The sequence below is a fragment of the Emydura macquarii genome, unplaced genomic scaffold (genome assembly GCF_026122565.2).
Source record: "Emydura macquarii macquarii isolate MOO-44397 ecotype Brisbane River unplaced genomic scaffold, CSIRO-AGI_Emac_v2 contig_554, whole genome shotgun sequence".
NCBI classification, from domain to species: Eukaryota; Metazoa; Chordata; order Testudines; family Chelidae; genus Emydura; species Emydura macquarii.
In genome coordinates this window covers 10,916,742-10,930,317 of record NW_027130691.1, presented here as the reverse complement: position 1 = coordinate 10,930,317, position 13,576 = coordinate 10,916,742, and the positions used below count along the sequence as shown (strand labels likewise).

Sequence of the window (13,576 nt, the reverse complement as noted above, 5' to 3'; positions counted from 1 at the left end):
ACTCCCCACATGCAAGTATGGCTCCCCACGAGAGACCATCAAACATATCACCATCTACTGCCCCATTTATAAATATGAAGGCAGCATCACTGCAATACATTCTGCCATTCTTCATGTAGCCATAGTGCTCAATCAATTTCAGGTGAATTTGTAGTTGCTGCTATACCAGCCATAAGAAAGAATAAGAAGAAGGAGCTTTATGTGCCCTTCTCCCGCCCCCTCCCATTATTTTGATGTTTAGAGTGCCTGTATACACTTTTAAAATTAAAACACACTATTCAATTATTCTGCTTTGCATTTGCTTCCCTCCATGGAGCTGAAAGCTTAGCCGCCTACCAGCCTGGGAGATGGTCAGTATTATTGGTGGTTTTCTTGTTTTCTGAATGGAGAAACTGAGGTGCAAACAGGTGACGTTACAAGCCCAAGCTCTCAAAGTCCCTTATTCTGCCCCCATTGACTTCAGGGAGGCACAGTCCTCAAACCCAAAGAAATTCAGGGCCGAAGCTGGGACTAGGACCCACCAGTCCTGTTTCATTCACTTGACACTGCCGCTGTCCACCGGTGAGCTGGGGAAGCTGTTATTTGCATAGCCCCGCCCCCATATCTACATGTCCCTCCTCACAGGGGGGTCCTCCTGGTTCTTCCCCCCACAGCTGCGGTGGAGTGAGAAGCGCGGAGCATGCGCAGAGCGGGCTCTGACTGCGGTGGTTACCTTGGCAGCGGGCACAGGGGGGGGGTCAGTGCAGCGGAGAGGGTGAGGGGAGGTGGCGCGGCTCGTCCGCTGAGCCCCGCCGAAGAGGGAGGAGGCGGTGGCCGCGGTCCGGGCCCAGGCGTTCCGCAGCGGCGAGCGAGGAGCAGTCTGAAGCGCCCCGGGGGAGAGAAAGCGAGCGAGGCACCGAGCTGCTGTGGGGATGAGGGATCGGCTGGCGGACCTGACAGCGGTGAGGGGGCTGCCTCAGGGGGTGGGGAGCACGATGGGGGAGGTGCGGGTCAGACTGAGGGCCACAGGGGTGATGGGGGAGGGGTACGGGTCAGGCAGGCCGGGGGTGGAAGGATAGTGAGGGACAGGGGTGCGGGTCGGGCCCGGGTCGGGTCAGGCTGGTGGGTTCGAGCTGGCAGGGTGGAACGGGGTCAGGAGGGGACAGAAGCGGCGAGGCGGGGTGGGGTGGGGTGGCCGGGGCTCAGTGGGGAGGGCTCGTGGCTCATTATTTGTATCCTCAGCTAACGGTCAGATCTGGGAGCATTCATCTGCTACGATCTGCTTAGACAACGCCTCAGACACGTCCCTGGAGGCAGTGAGATCTCGGTGCTGCCCCAGGCTCGTTTCCAGCTCCTGTCTCTGGGAGTAGCAGTGCCCATTCCCGAGAAGTGGGGAGACGTTTCAAAAGCTTTTTGAGCTCCTCGTACAAACTTCAAATTCCTGATTTGTGTGGAGGATGAAGGATCCCCCCCACCCCCCCCCCCTCTGCGCCCAAATGTTAATGTTTGAGAGACATAGGAGGGGGGTCATAGTTTTTTCATGTATTTTACTGTCTCACTGTAGATAATTCGATGCAAGGATGAAATGAAGGGCTTTGTCTTTTTCTAAAGTTCTCATTAAGATATAACATGTCTAAGTCAACTGTATGTTTTGTATATATTTACAAAATGTTAATTGAATATGTTTGTGTATTCTTTTCCTTCCTCTTATTCTCACCCTGAAAAGAAGAAAGGGTGGAGTTTGGGGAGAGGGGAGAGTGCCTTTTGTTTGACTTCAGCAGGATATGGCTTGAGCAAAATAAGAGAATATTTGATTTTATTCCAAAGGGGAAAAAATGAAGAGTGCACATCAGATGAAGTCTCTGTAATAGATTAGGGGCTCTGGGTGTGTTCAGGAGTCCACCTATGAAAGCTACTTGCAGGACTGCGACCAGTTGCCTTAAAATAATGTATTATGGAGTACAAAAAACTCAAGTGTTAAAGTTGTGCTTGAAAATAGAATGAATAGTCTCTTTCCTCTACTCTCTGTAGGGGTGGAAGGCCATTTGGAAAGCTGCTGGATGATTACAGTATCCTTAATGAGAAAAGACTGTGTATCAGGGTTGTTATTGTCCTAATGAAAAGTGTAATTTCTTTCAGGCAGTTTTCTTCTTCCTCCACTGTCTCTTTCTTTTTCTCTTTCTCTCTTTTTTTTAACCTCTAAACCTCTGTCCTACAGATTGTATGGGTGAGTGTCAAATTTTAATATAGTGCACATGTTTTAAAAGGGGGGAGGAGCAGCAGCAGCAATTTGAATTAGATCTGTGATACCAAGCATATTCAAAGTTCAGCCTGACTATGAATGGGAGGAGAAGCAGCAATGTTGTGTTAATTAAGGACAGAGTTAATTTTGACATTAATTTTTTAAAATGCTGTCCATTCGTAGTAGTTTGTAGGTTAGCATCTAGAAATGCTTAAGACCGATAATACACATGAAACAGGTATGGATGCTTGTGAAGTTATGACTTTAGAGCAAACAATATGTGTAGTAACAAAATGCTTACATTAGTATAACTAAAGTACAGTCTGTAAAATTAATTTTAAAACCCTGAAGTGCTTGTTATGGATTAACTGCTTACATTTTTTTAATGTTTCAACACTTATTTTACTCAGAAGAGAATAAACCATCAAAACTCAAATGTTATCATTTAGAAATGTGTAGCTTTACTTCTGGGACACATTTAAAACAGAACACATACTGTATGAGATCATGTAGGCTAAATTAACTTTCAGAGAGAACTTGGACAGCTAAGTCATCACCCTGCCAACCCCCAAAAAATTCCCTATATGTAGTTTCACAAATGAAGAAACTTATGAATATTAGCAAAAACTTTCCATCACTACAGCAATGTTTTTGTCAGAGTGAACTTCTGTTTTTTCAAACACAAAATGTTTTTTTTTTTTTTTTTTTTTAAACAAACATAACATCTGGAGAAATCATGTGCGCTATATGAATGTTATCTACTTTTTTAAACCTGTCTTTGTTTTGGTATAGTAGCTTCATTGCATTTTGATTTAACACATATTTTAACTGAAGAGTAATGGAATTATATTCTGTAGATTTTAAACAGTAACCTGCCAAACCTGGGAAACCTTCAGGAAATCACTTAGTTTAACTTCTTGCCCTAATGTAGTAATGCTATTTTACGCTAAATTGATAATTCACTTATTTATAAACTCTCTCCCACTGCCTCCCCCTTCCCCAATGTGCTTAATATGCTGCACAAATGTTATATATTATGATGTTCATTCCAGTCTACATCAATATATTTAGTGAAAGTGCTTCAGTCTCCTTGGAAAAGTTTCTAACTTAAATTTTCTTTAATTAAATTTAGGACTCCAGATTTTTGGTTGCTCTCTAAATGTTGTTGAGAGCAAATGTTCTGTTGAGAGCAAAAGTTATTTCTGTGGGTGGTGTTTTTTTAAAACAGATAGTACTTGTCAACCGTATCAAATTAACATATTTCACTATTTGTAATTCTGGTCTCTTGACAAATATAATTATCATACAAGTTTTGGATAGGATGGGGACACTCACTAAAATAGGTCATAAAGAGAAACAAATGTGAAAAGAGGAACTGTAACATTCAGATAACAAATGTACATATATGTAGTTTTCCCTCATTGTGTTGAGGAATATTAGTCACATATGCCCTGTCAGAGGAAAACAGGCCTGGATGCATTTATTATTTTTGTGGGGGGTTATGTCTTATTTCTCTTGTATAGATATTTACAATTTATTCTTGGCAGTTTTGTAATGTCTGCTCTGTGGACTGTTAAAACAAGGTATGTCAAAAATGATCTCTCTTGCATCCCAGGAAGGAATGGACCTGGACTCGAGCTGAAGTCCAGAGCTTTGTATTAAATATCTTTAGCTCTGTTGCAACTCAGGCTTGAATTCCTTGTCCCTGCCCTACCAAAGGAATAGTAATATATTTTAGAAATCTTGTTTTTTTATAGTCTGTATTCAAATAACAAGCTCAGCATACACATGCAATATAAAAGTTTAAAATCCAATAAGCGTTTAATAATCTGTTCAATAAAATGTGCAAACCTTTTTCTTTCTATTTAAAAAAGTCACTCTAAGGAAAGTTTATATAAACCTTCTTTGTGTGTTTAGTTGGGTTTTGTTTGGTTTTTTTTCAATTTGGTGTAAAACATACCATCCTATTATCTGTCATGTCTGCTTAGAGCTTTGTTTGCATCATGTTAAATGCATCCTTCCATCTGCATAAACATATCCTGTGTCTTTTTCCTTATCAGTGTAACTGATACCTTTGGAAAAGACCTTTCTATTTAGTTATTGTGCTTTATTTTTAAAATATAAAGTGATTGTAACTTGGTGAACAGAATTAAAGATATTGATAGTTTCTTAATAGTTCATCTTAACATAAATTACTTCATGTTAATTTAACTAATTATTGGAAGAATCTGTGTGGGAGTATATTAGGCGGGGGGGAAATTATCCACAAATCCCTTTAATACTGCGGTAATTGATAGAATTGCAACAGTAGAAAGAAAATGCAAAAAATATTCAATTTATGGACAGGACTCGTTTTGTTAAAGAAATAGTTGGGTGGCTTTCTTTGAATTCAATTTATTTAGCTCCTTTGTTTTAAAAAAAATTGAGTTTCTGTAGAGATGAGTGTTTACAAACATTAACTATTAGGTTCATCTGTATGTTTTAATTTCATCTATTACATTGTCTATAAATTGGCAAGTCTTGTATTCAAAAGAGTCACTGTAAATAGGTCTCTGTGTACACTTTAAATCACATATTTTAAGGCCTTTCCAATCTATGCATGTTGATTGACATCTGGATCAGTGCTCTTTGGAGAATCTGACTCTCAGTGTTTTCATATAAGGTAGTGGAAAAAAATGCTTTAATGTCAATTTCACATGCACTTTTGAACAATAATTAATGAAATCCTGGAGTTGAAATCAAGTGTTAATATTAAATAAGTGTATATTTTATAGTCTTACGTTAAATTGGACTACTTCATATAATATGTAAGTAATTACATATAGAAAAAGTTACATATGTTAGCAGGAAGTTTATTTAGGTTGCAAAGTCAGGCACTTGAAAGATAGGAAATGTCAGATTTATGGTTGCCTCTGCAACCTCATTTCTGCCCCCTTGTGTCCTCATCCTATTTACTGAGAAAGGCAGGAGGTATTATGATAAAAATAGTTTGTGTTCATGTAATGATTATCCTGTTATGCGCATAAGGTTGTTGATTAAGGTTGCATGGGCAATCACAAATTAGCACTTTCTATCTTTTTAGCATTGGATTTTTGTAACCTAAATAACATTCTTTTTAATGTAAGGTTTTTTTTTAATGTAGCTTTCCCATGCTTTTTAAAGGGAATTTTTTTTTAATTGTATACATAATAGAACTGGTAGCTCTTGGCCCATATGGTGCCACCAGTGGTCAGGGAGAATGCGAGACTGTGGCCTTATGCCTGACAGTGAGGAAACCTGGTTTGTCTCTTTTTTTCCTTCTGCCTTCCCCAGCTTTTATTTGTTCCAGCAGCTCCCAGGTGATGCTGTTGCATGTGCTGTTGCTATTGCAGTGTTTCTTTGGCAGTAGTGTAGGCCTGGCTCTCTGGAATGATCATGTTCACTTATTATCTTGGCATACTGCCAAAATTTCCCCAGAGACTATTAATGAGAAGATAGTAACTTGCAATAGTTGAAGTGAATGAACAGCACAGGGATGGGAGTAACTCAAATTATCTTGTGCATGATGCTTCTTGTAAATACTAAAAACAATAAGTGATGTAACACTTTTTCCCAATAAAATTTAGTTCACAAGTGAGAAGAAGTTTAGGAGTGATTCCTGCCTCTTCTAGAATACTGGCGTTTCCTTTGTGATTATGTTTTTGTTTTGTTTTTAAAAACATGAAACAATTTTATACATGAATACAGACCAAAATACCCAAATAGAATGCTTCCACTTATTATTTCTAATGATTGGAATATAGGTGACATCAACCTTCAGAAGTTAAAATAAAAACACATTTAAGAACATATTCATCCTGTACGCTACAGTACACTGGCCAATTAAGCAACTACTATCTAAATGCAAAAGCAGCTGTAAATCTACTTGTGATTCTGGGTCTTAACTTTCAGTTGTCTTGGTTTAAAGAATTGTATTAGTGACATCAGTGCTATGTGAAACCAAGCATGGGGAGTGGCCAGTTCCCTGAGTTCCAAAGCCTTTGCCATAAGGACTCTTCCTGCAATCTTGTCTCATTGCCACTGGTAATGCTGTCTTGGGCACAGTTGAGCCAAGATAGAAGTGACATTGGGAGTCTTTGAAGTATTGATGCCTAAGATAGCCATGCAGCCACAGATCCTTTAAGCAACAGTGACAGTTGGATCAAGTAATATCTTTGAAAACTCTTCACAAATGTGTCCAGTCTCCTTTCTAACACTCAGTCATTAATAGAATAGAAGTGTGAAAATTAGCTGTAGAGGAAGCTGTCTGTAGATTACATAATCATATAACCTTAACTTCAGCCATTCTGTTGCTTTGCTATAACACAACTGTTGTTAGGTTGCAATTAAGCTAGTTTAACTTCAGCTATAGCCTTTGCACAAGATTTCAGTGAAACTTAATTAAATGGAAAGTTTAAAGATTCTGTGTTTTGTTATTAAGATCTTTCAGATGCTAAAGCCTGACAGATGCTAAATTTAGTTTGAGTTAAAACTGGATCATCTAGTTAACAGGCTTAGTTATACATTCTCAAAAAAGTCATTTTATACTGAGTAAATTTGAAGAAAATATGTTGTTTTTCATACATAACGGGTGGAATCCTTGCTTCAAGGGCAAAATGAGACTCAATCTTAACTTAAGATAGAAGTAATGCCTTCATCATAATATGGTTTTCTCCCTGAGACAGAGTTGTAGACAGGCCTCTTTTGTGGAGGGAGGATAATAAAAACTGTAAGTTTCTTCTCATTTTAATTCGGACACGATAGCTTCCCTTGAACATGGAAATAGGATTGCTTATGACGCTAGCATAGGCATTGGGCTTTCTTGGGAGAAAGAACCACATAGTAGAAATACAAATATTAACTCTCCTTTAATGTTTGTGACACTATTGATATTTTAGCTCTTATGTTAAATTAGATATTTATCATTTAATGTAGGTGATAGCAGTGTTAGAACGATATAATAGATCTTGTTATCAGTGGAGGTAGGCCTCATTGGACACTGTTGTAATATTAAAATTGTTTTTATGGAAAATGTTGTAATACTCCATTAGCCTTCGATGGGCACAGTGAACATATCCGAATCAAATTAATGAAGTGAACATATCCCAATCAAATTAATGAAATGGGATGTTATCCCACCTGATGTGAATTGGCTTCTGGGGTGAAAATATCTTAAACAATTACGTCAAAGTCCATTAGTATCTTTGTAAATGATCACACTACACCTGACACAGGGGAGGGAGGTGTTGTCTGGGCTTGCCAAAGGAAAGTAGCATTGGGTGTGGGGAAGGAGGTCAGGAACTGCTGCATAAAGATGGGTGGAGGTTGGTGACACTGATTTCCTGGGAACATATGGGCGGAAGGCTTTAAAAGGTGCAAGCCAGAGCACTAGAAGTCCTCTGTCCACACAGCAGGCAAGACAGCACCCACCCTCCCTCCCCTCAAGGTATGAATATCTGGTTGGGTTAAGACCTACTTTGGGGATTGCTCTAGTTGATCCTTTTTAGGGGGCCTGGGAAGGAATTTTTCCCTCACCACCATATTGGCTTAGGTGGAGGCATTTTTTCACCTTCACCATAGCGGGTGTCAGGGAAGACCTATTATGGAAAGGAGGAAAAGGGGTTAGGCTATATGTTGCAACTTACTTTGTAAGTGTGGGGCAGATGTCCAGTGCAGGTACTCCATAGGGAAGGCATCCAGTGACCAGATAAATGGCCTGGTAAAGACTTAAAAAAGACCAGCTGTTAAAGGAACGGAACGGGAGACAGGTTCAGGGCTCCAATGATTGGTATGACAGAGAGCCAGTCTCCCATTCTTGTAGCTTACCTTAAGCCTCCTACAAGAGGAGATGGATGGTAAAGTCCAAGCCATAGGTTGGGTGGGGGACCTGGATGGAAAATGAAGGGGCACTGGTGGAAGCCCCCTATAGTTATTTGAATGAACATGGAGTTGTCTGCACTGTACTCTTTTATTTGCCAGGTAGTTCCAGACATTTAATAATAAAGTTGTGGCCTGATTTGATATGGATTTAGTGCCTTCTGTCCTCCTTTTGGTACAGCTGGACTACTGTACAGAAACTGCAACTTTTAGTGTGTGGTTTTGTTTTGGTTTTAACTGTAAAGTCTGTAAAAATCTGGTGTGGATTTCTTTTTGGTCTGAGGTATTTTGTGGAAAGGGAAAACATTCTAGCTTTTGAAATTTTGAAGTGATCAGATGTGATTCCTCCCCCCCCCCCCTCCACAAGCTGTCTGCTTGTTTACCTTGAGATTATGAACCCCTTTGTAGCAGAAACTGTCCTCTTAAGTGTTTGAAAAGTACTTAACACCTAAGGGGTGGTACTACAAATAAATACATAACAACATGGAAGAAGCCTAGCAGATTGTCAAATTTATTGTCCTGAAGTGTATAATGGATCCCTATAATACATCTTCTGGTGCTTTGCTTTGTCTATTTATAAATGTCTCAAGAAGTCATGATTTTGCTAATTCCCATGGGAGACTCTTCCATAGTTTTATAATTATCATTAGGATTTTTTTCTTATTAAACTTTACTCTTCTTGATTTCATCTTATTACTCTTAATTTTAATACATTGTACTACTGTATCTACATTTCATGGGTGTTTGTAACTTTCAAATATAATATCTGAGGAGTTGTCATTTTTCCCCATCACCGGTTAGCTGTCACTTAGCCAGCCTGTATCATACATATATAAAGTGTAATATTTTAAGAAATCAACTGATAAACTTTGGCCCAAATCCTGCAAGCATTTATGCATATGCTAAACTACTACTGTGGATAGTCTCAGTGAAAACAGTAAAGGTAAGCATGTATGTAAATGTTAGCAGGATTGGGGCCATAGTAACATTTTTCTATTGACTTTTAACTTTTTGGAATTTTTTCCCGTGAGAAAGGGGGGAAAAAAAGAAAAATATTACTAGAAAATAAAATCAAATATTTGATTTTTAAAAAAAATATTATTTTAACCAGTAAACTAAGAATTGTTTCATTGGGAAAAGATATTGAACTGTAATTCTTACGACTATATGAGAGAGCTTTTTGATGTATAACTATTTCCCCTATGTGTCTGTGCTGCAAAAGCTGTTGCATTACTATTTACCCATGAATCATAAGTATGGCAGAGAAAACATTGGTTTATGGTGCTGAATTTTTGGCTGGAAAAAAAAATCTTTTTTTGTGAGCGTTCATAGATGTTGACAGCAAGGGGGAAAACTTAGAATTGAAAGTGTAAATGGAAAGATGGTAAAGTGGTAGTATTTAGTCATAGCTTTCTTGCTATGCCTATTTAGCTAGAAGTAATTAGTTGCCTTTCCACTTCAGAACACATTCCTGTGCTTCATTTCATAGACGTGCTCATATTACATAACTTTTTTTTTCTGATTTTACAGTGTAAAAAAAATGAAGATGGAGAGACAACTATTGTTGTTGAAAAAGATCATTTTATGGATGATTTCTTCCAGCAGGTAAAAAGAAACGAGGGGTAGAGTATGTGTAACAGTTTTGGTAATGGTTTTCCCCTTAACTCTTGATTTGTGTATTTATTAATCAACTTTAAAAAAAAAAATTAATATCATGTTCTGTAAATTATTACTGTTTCTTTATGATCCTAAATGAACTAAGACTTTTTGTTATATCATCCTGCTTTGTCAGTTCAGATATGTCTAGAAAAATACTCACGTTGAAACACAAACAGAAATAATGGTGGTGGTCTCAGTATTTTACCTGGTAGTTGTATCAGTGTGTTTGCTGCCTTCTCTACTCTAGAGCTTTATAGATGTTCTTTAATTCTTTGAATAGGGTCTCAGCTTGTGAGTATGATTGCTAAAAGTTTTCAATAGAAAACAATCAATTTTTCAGTACTTAAGATGTTGGACATTCCAAAAACAGTCATCTTGATATCTTTCACTTGGATTCTCTTTTTTTAAATTACAGTTTTGCTTTCTTAGTTTTATCAATAAGGTCAAATAAACTAAGTTAAAATGGCCTGGTTATTTAGAATTTTGCAAGTAATGACACACAATGGAAACCTAGTGTATCTGTGTTTATAAATCTATATACTTCTGTCACTGTGCCTGATATGGATCACAGCTGAGAGGGCTAATCTCAGGCCAGACTGTCAAAAAAACTGGGCAGACATCCCCACACTGGTGATACATTCTATAATTAGATTTAACCAAACCAGCAAGAAATGTGTGCTCCTGGATTGTTATACTAGTTTAACATGGAGCCACAGACAGTCCCCTGCAGTGTCTATTACCACCCATACAAACTGGACTTCTGTGATAACTGATTATTAAAACCAAAAATCATCACACATTAAGTTCTTCCAGCCCCAGAGTGCCAACTGCTTACCCAGGTCAATGGATGCTCAGGACCTTACATCAAAGACAATGCTGTAGCCAATCCTATAGTAAAACTAATTCAAGATTTATTAACTAAGAAAAAGAAATGAGTTACTAAAATGTTAAAACAAATATAAAAAAGTATAATTTGATCCAAGTATGCATTCCAAAATGATAGCAAGGATGTTAAATCTACTAGTATTTTTAATAAATCTCTCTGGGTTGCCCAAATAGGTTTTGGGGACCTCAGTCCTTTTTGTTCAAAATTTCCCGTCAGAATTTCCTCAGTCCAGAGATATGGGGTAGGAAAGAAATGGCCAGGAGCCTTTGTTCTCCCTTTTTATATCCTGACCCTTTTTACTGGAAAAATCCTTGCTATGTAATGGGTCAAGCAGTTTCATGGCATACGTGTTTTATCATCAGTTCTTCGTGTGAATAGCAAATTTTTGCTTGCACATTCTGCATACATACCGTTTGAGGTGTCTTTGGGTATGACACGTGGGGGCTCTTGTCTACAGTTCCCTTGTTATTCCTGAAGAGCTAACCTGTGGGTGTTTCTCAGACTCGCAACATGTTTGAGTTACAAACATATAGCAATTCTCATAATTGTACACACAATGTTGATTATATATTATAACCAGATGATAATACTCAGGATTACAACTTTTCCAACGATAAAGGCATACACAATGACAAAGGCATATAAAGTATGACAATGATAAAGCATGCTTTGTACATGAATTATCAGCTTTGTAAAAGAGGTTACTATATTAGTGTAGGTGGTAACCTTCCCCTTTAGACAGCATCACAACTCCAACTTTGTATCTTGCCTTTGGTTTGGAAATTTGTATCCATCTTCATGAAATTTAAGTTTAAAAAAAAATCAGAAGCCTGTTTGTTTCATTTTCTGAGTTACATATATAAATTAGGAGCCCTATTATATTTTTAATGAAAGGATTTCTTCTCCGGGGAGATGTTACTTCAAAATAACTTTTTTTTTAAAAAGTATACTTCTTCGAGTGCTTGCTCATGTCCATTCCATTGTAGGTGTGTGCACGTCTCCGTGCATGGTTACTGGAACTTTTTTCCCTTTAGCAATACCCTTAGGACCAGCTCTGGTGCCCCATGCACATTCTGCAATATATGAGGCTCTGTCGGCCCTATGCACACTCAGTTTCTTCTTTCCACCTGTGACGGTTGCTGGAACTGCTACCACTTACATCGCAAGTGTTTTCTCAATCCCTTTTGTTCTCCTTAATCATTTGTTGTTTGTCTTAGTTAGGTAGATTAGTCCTTAAGAGGTGTTAATAGTGGTAGTTAATAGGATAGTCCTGGCTGGGACTTTGCCGGAAGCGGGGCATGCCCTGGTCACTGGGCTTCAAACCTTGTGCCTCCTGTGGGAAGGCCTTTCCATTGAGCGACCCCCATGATAGTTGCCTAAAGTGCCTGGGGGAAACTCATCATAAGGACAAATGCAAGATTTGTAAGGCTTTCAGACCTCAAACCCAAAAAGACAGAGAGATCCACTTAAAAGCCTTACTAATGGAGGCAGCACTCCAACCGGCCTCCAAACCAACCCACTCTACCTCGGTACCGAGCGTGGCATCCGTGCACAGTGCGCCATTGGCACTGGCCCTACCTCAGTATCAGATGTCTTCCTCTCCGTCAAGGAAGAAGCAACAAAATCAGTGCACAGAGCGGGCCACTCCCTGCACCATCCAAGAAAGCGGGGTCGAGCATAGTGCTGCACCAAGGTCAGACAGTGGAGACTTGCTCACCACTGCTGGAGCCTATGTCTCCAACCAGACAGCCACCTGACTCCTGGGCATGGGAGGGCATCTCTGCACCTGCCGGCACTGTCAATGCTGGAGGCATTTCATGCAGCACGAACCTTGTTGGTGTTGTTCCTGCCCTGGCCTCCGCCCAGAGAGAAGGTGCCGGTGTCGCAGGGGAAGCCTGTGTTGGGACCCCCTGGTTGGCTTAGGCGATCCCTGGAGCCTGGGGCACAATCTCCAGCAGCCTGGTTGCCCCGAGTGGAAGGATCAACACAATGCCACTCCCCAAGAAGTCACTCCGGGTCATGATTGCCAGAGCACCCTGCATTGGCGGGGCACGGAGCAAGGTCACCCCACCATGGTCCCCGGCACTGGGCGAAGCTTGTTCCAGGAGGCAGGACCTGTCTGGGTTGCCTGCAAGAGGCCGCTCACCAGAAGGTCCTTGGTACAGAGGAGTTCACCTGCACCAGCGTGGTGCAGAACCCAGTTGCCGGAGGCAGACCCGGCACTGAGGGGGAAGCAATACCATAAGTCATCAGTGCCCAGGCGCTGCTTCGGGCGTTCCAGTTCACAGTTGGCATCGGGGCTTGTTGGCATCACGATTGCTGCCGCCAAAAGGTCGTTCTCCAGAGCACTGGAGCAACCACAGATCAGGTCATCAGTCCCCCTCTGCTCAGCACCATCTTGTCTAGTTATCCTTTCACTCCTGAGATTCTTAAAATCAAAGATGCATTTCTTCTTCCTAATATGTTGGTAACAAATTTTTTTCTAGCATCTTCATGGTCACGTCCTTCTTTCCCTGTAGGTTGAGGAACTCAGAAACAATATAACTAAAATAGCACAAAATGTGGAAGAAGTTAAGAAGAAACATAGCATTATCTTGTCTGCACCAAATCCTGAAGGCAGTAAGTCTTTTACTTTTTTGGATATTTAATATGTATGGATAGTTGTCCTGAATGAATACTCTTAATGGGTATGTAGTCATATATGAGAATAGAACTTTTAAGTAGGAGGTGAATGTTGCAGAATTTATGGAATGTGGTACATTTTTTTACATCTCAGATATAAAATAAATTGCCCATTTCAGCTTTAAGATCCCACTTAAAAGAGGGAATGTCTTCAAAACATTGTTTCCATAATACTCCCATAAGCCAGTCTAAAACTTAACCTAATCAATTTCTAAAAACAGTAAGGTCATGTC

General features: G+C 39.7%; 1 protein-coding gene across 2 annotated transcripts in view; it reads left to right on the top strand.

Moving 5' to 3' along the window:
- The first annotated feature begins 753 nt into the window (after nt 1-753).
- Nucleotides 754-13,576, top strand: part of STX2 (syntaxin 2) — a 35,686-nt gene continuing 22,863 nt past the window's right edge. For both annotated transcript variants that reach the window (XM_067539756.1, XM_067539755.1), the window contains exons 1-3: nt 754-941; nt 9,647-9,721; nt 13,181-13,280. In XM_067539756.1, the coding sequence (XP_067395857.1) occupies nt 912-941; nt 9,647-9,721; nt 13,181-13,280 (205 nt within the window). In that variant the 5' untranslated portion in view covers nt 754-911. The remainder of the gene's footprint in view (nt 942-9,646; nt 9,722-13,180; nt 13,281-13,576) is intronic.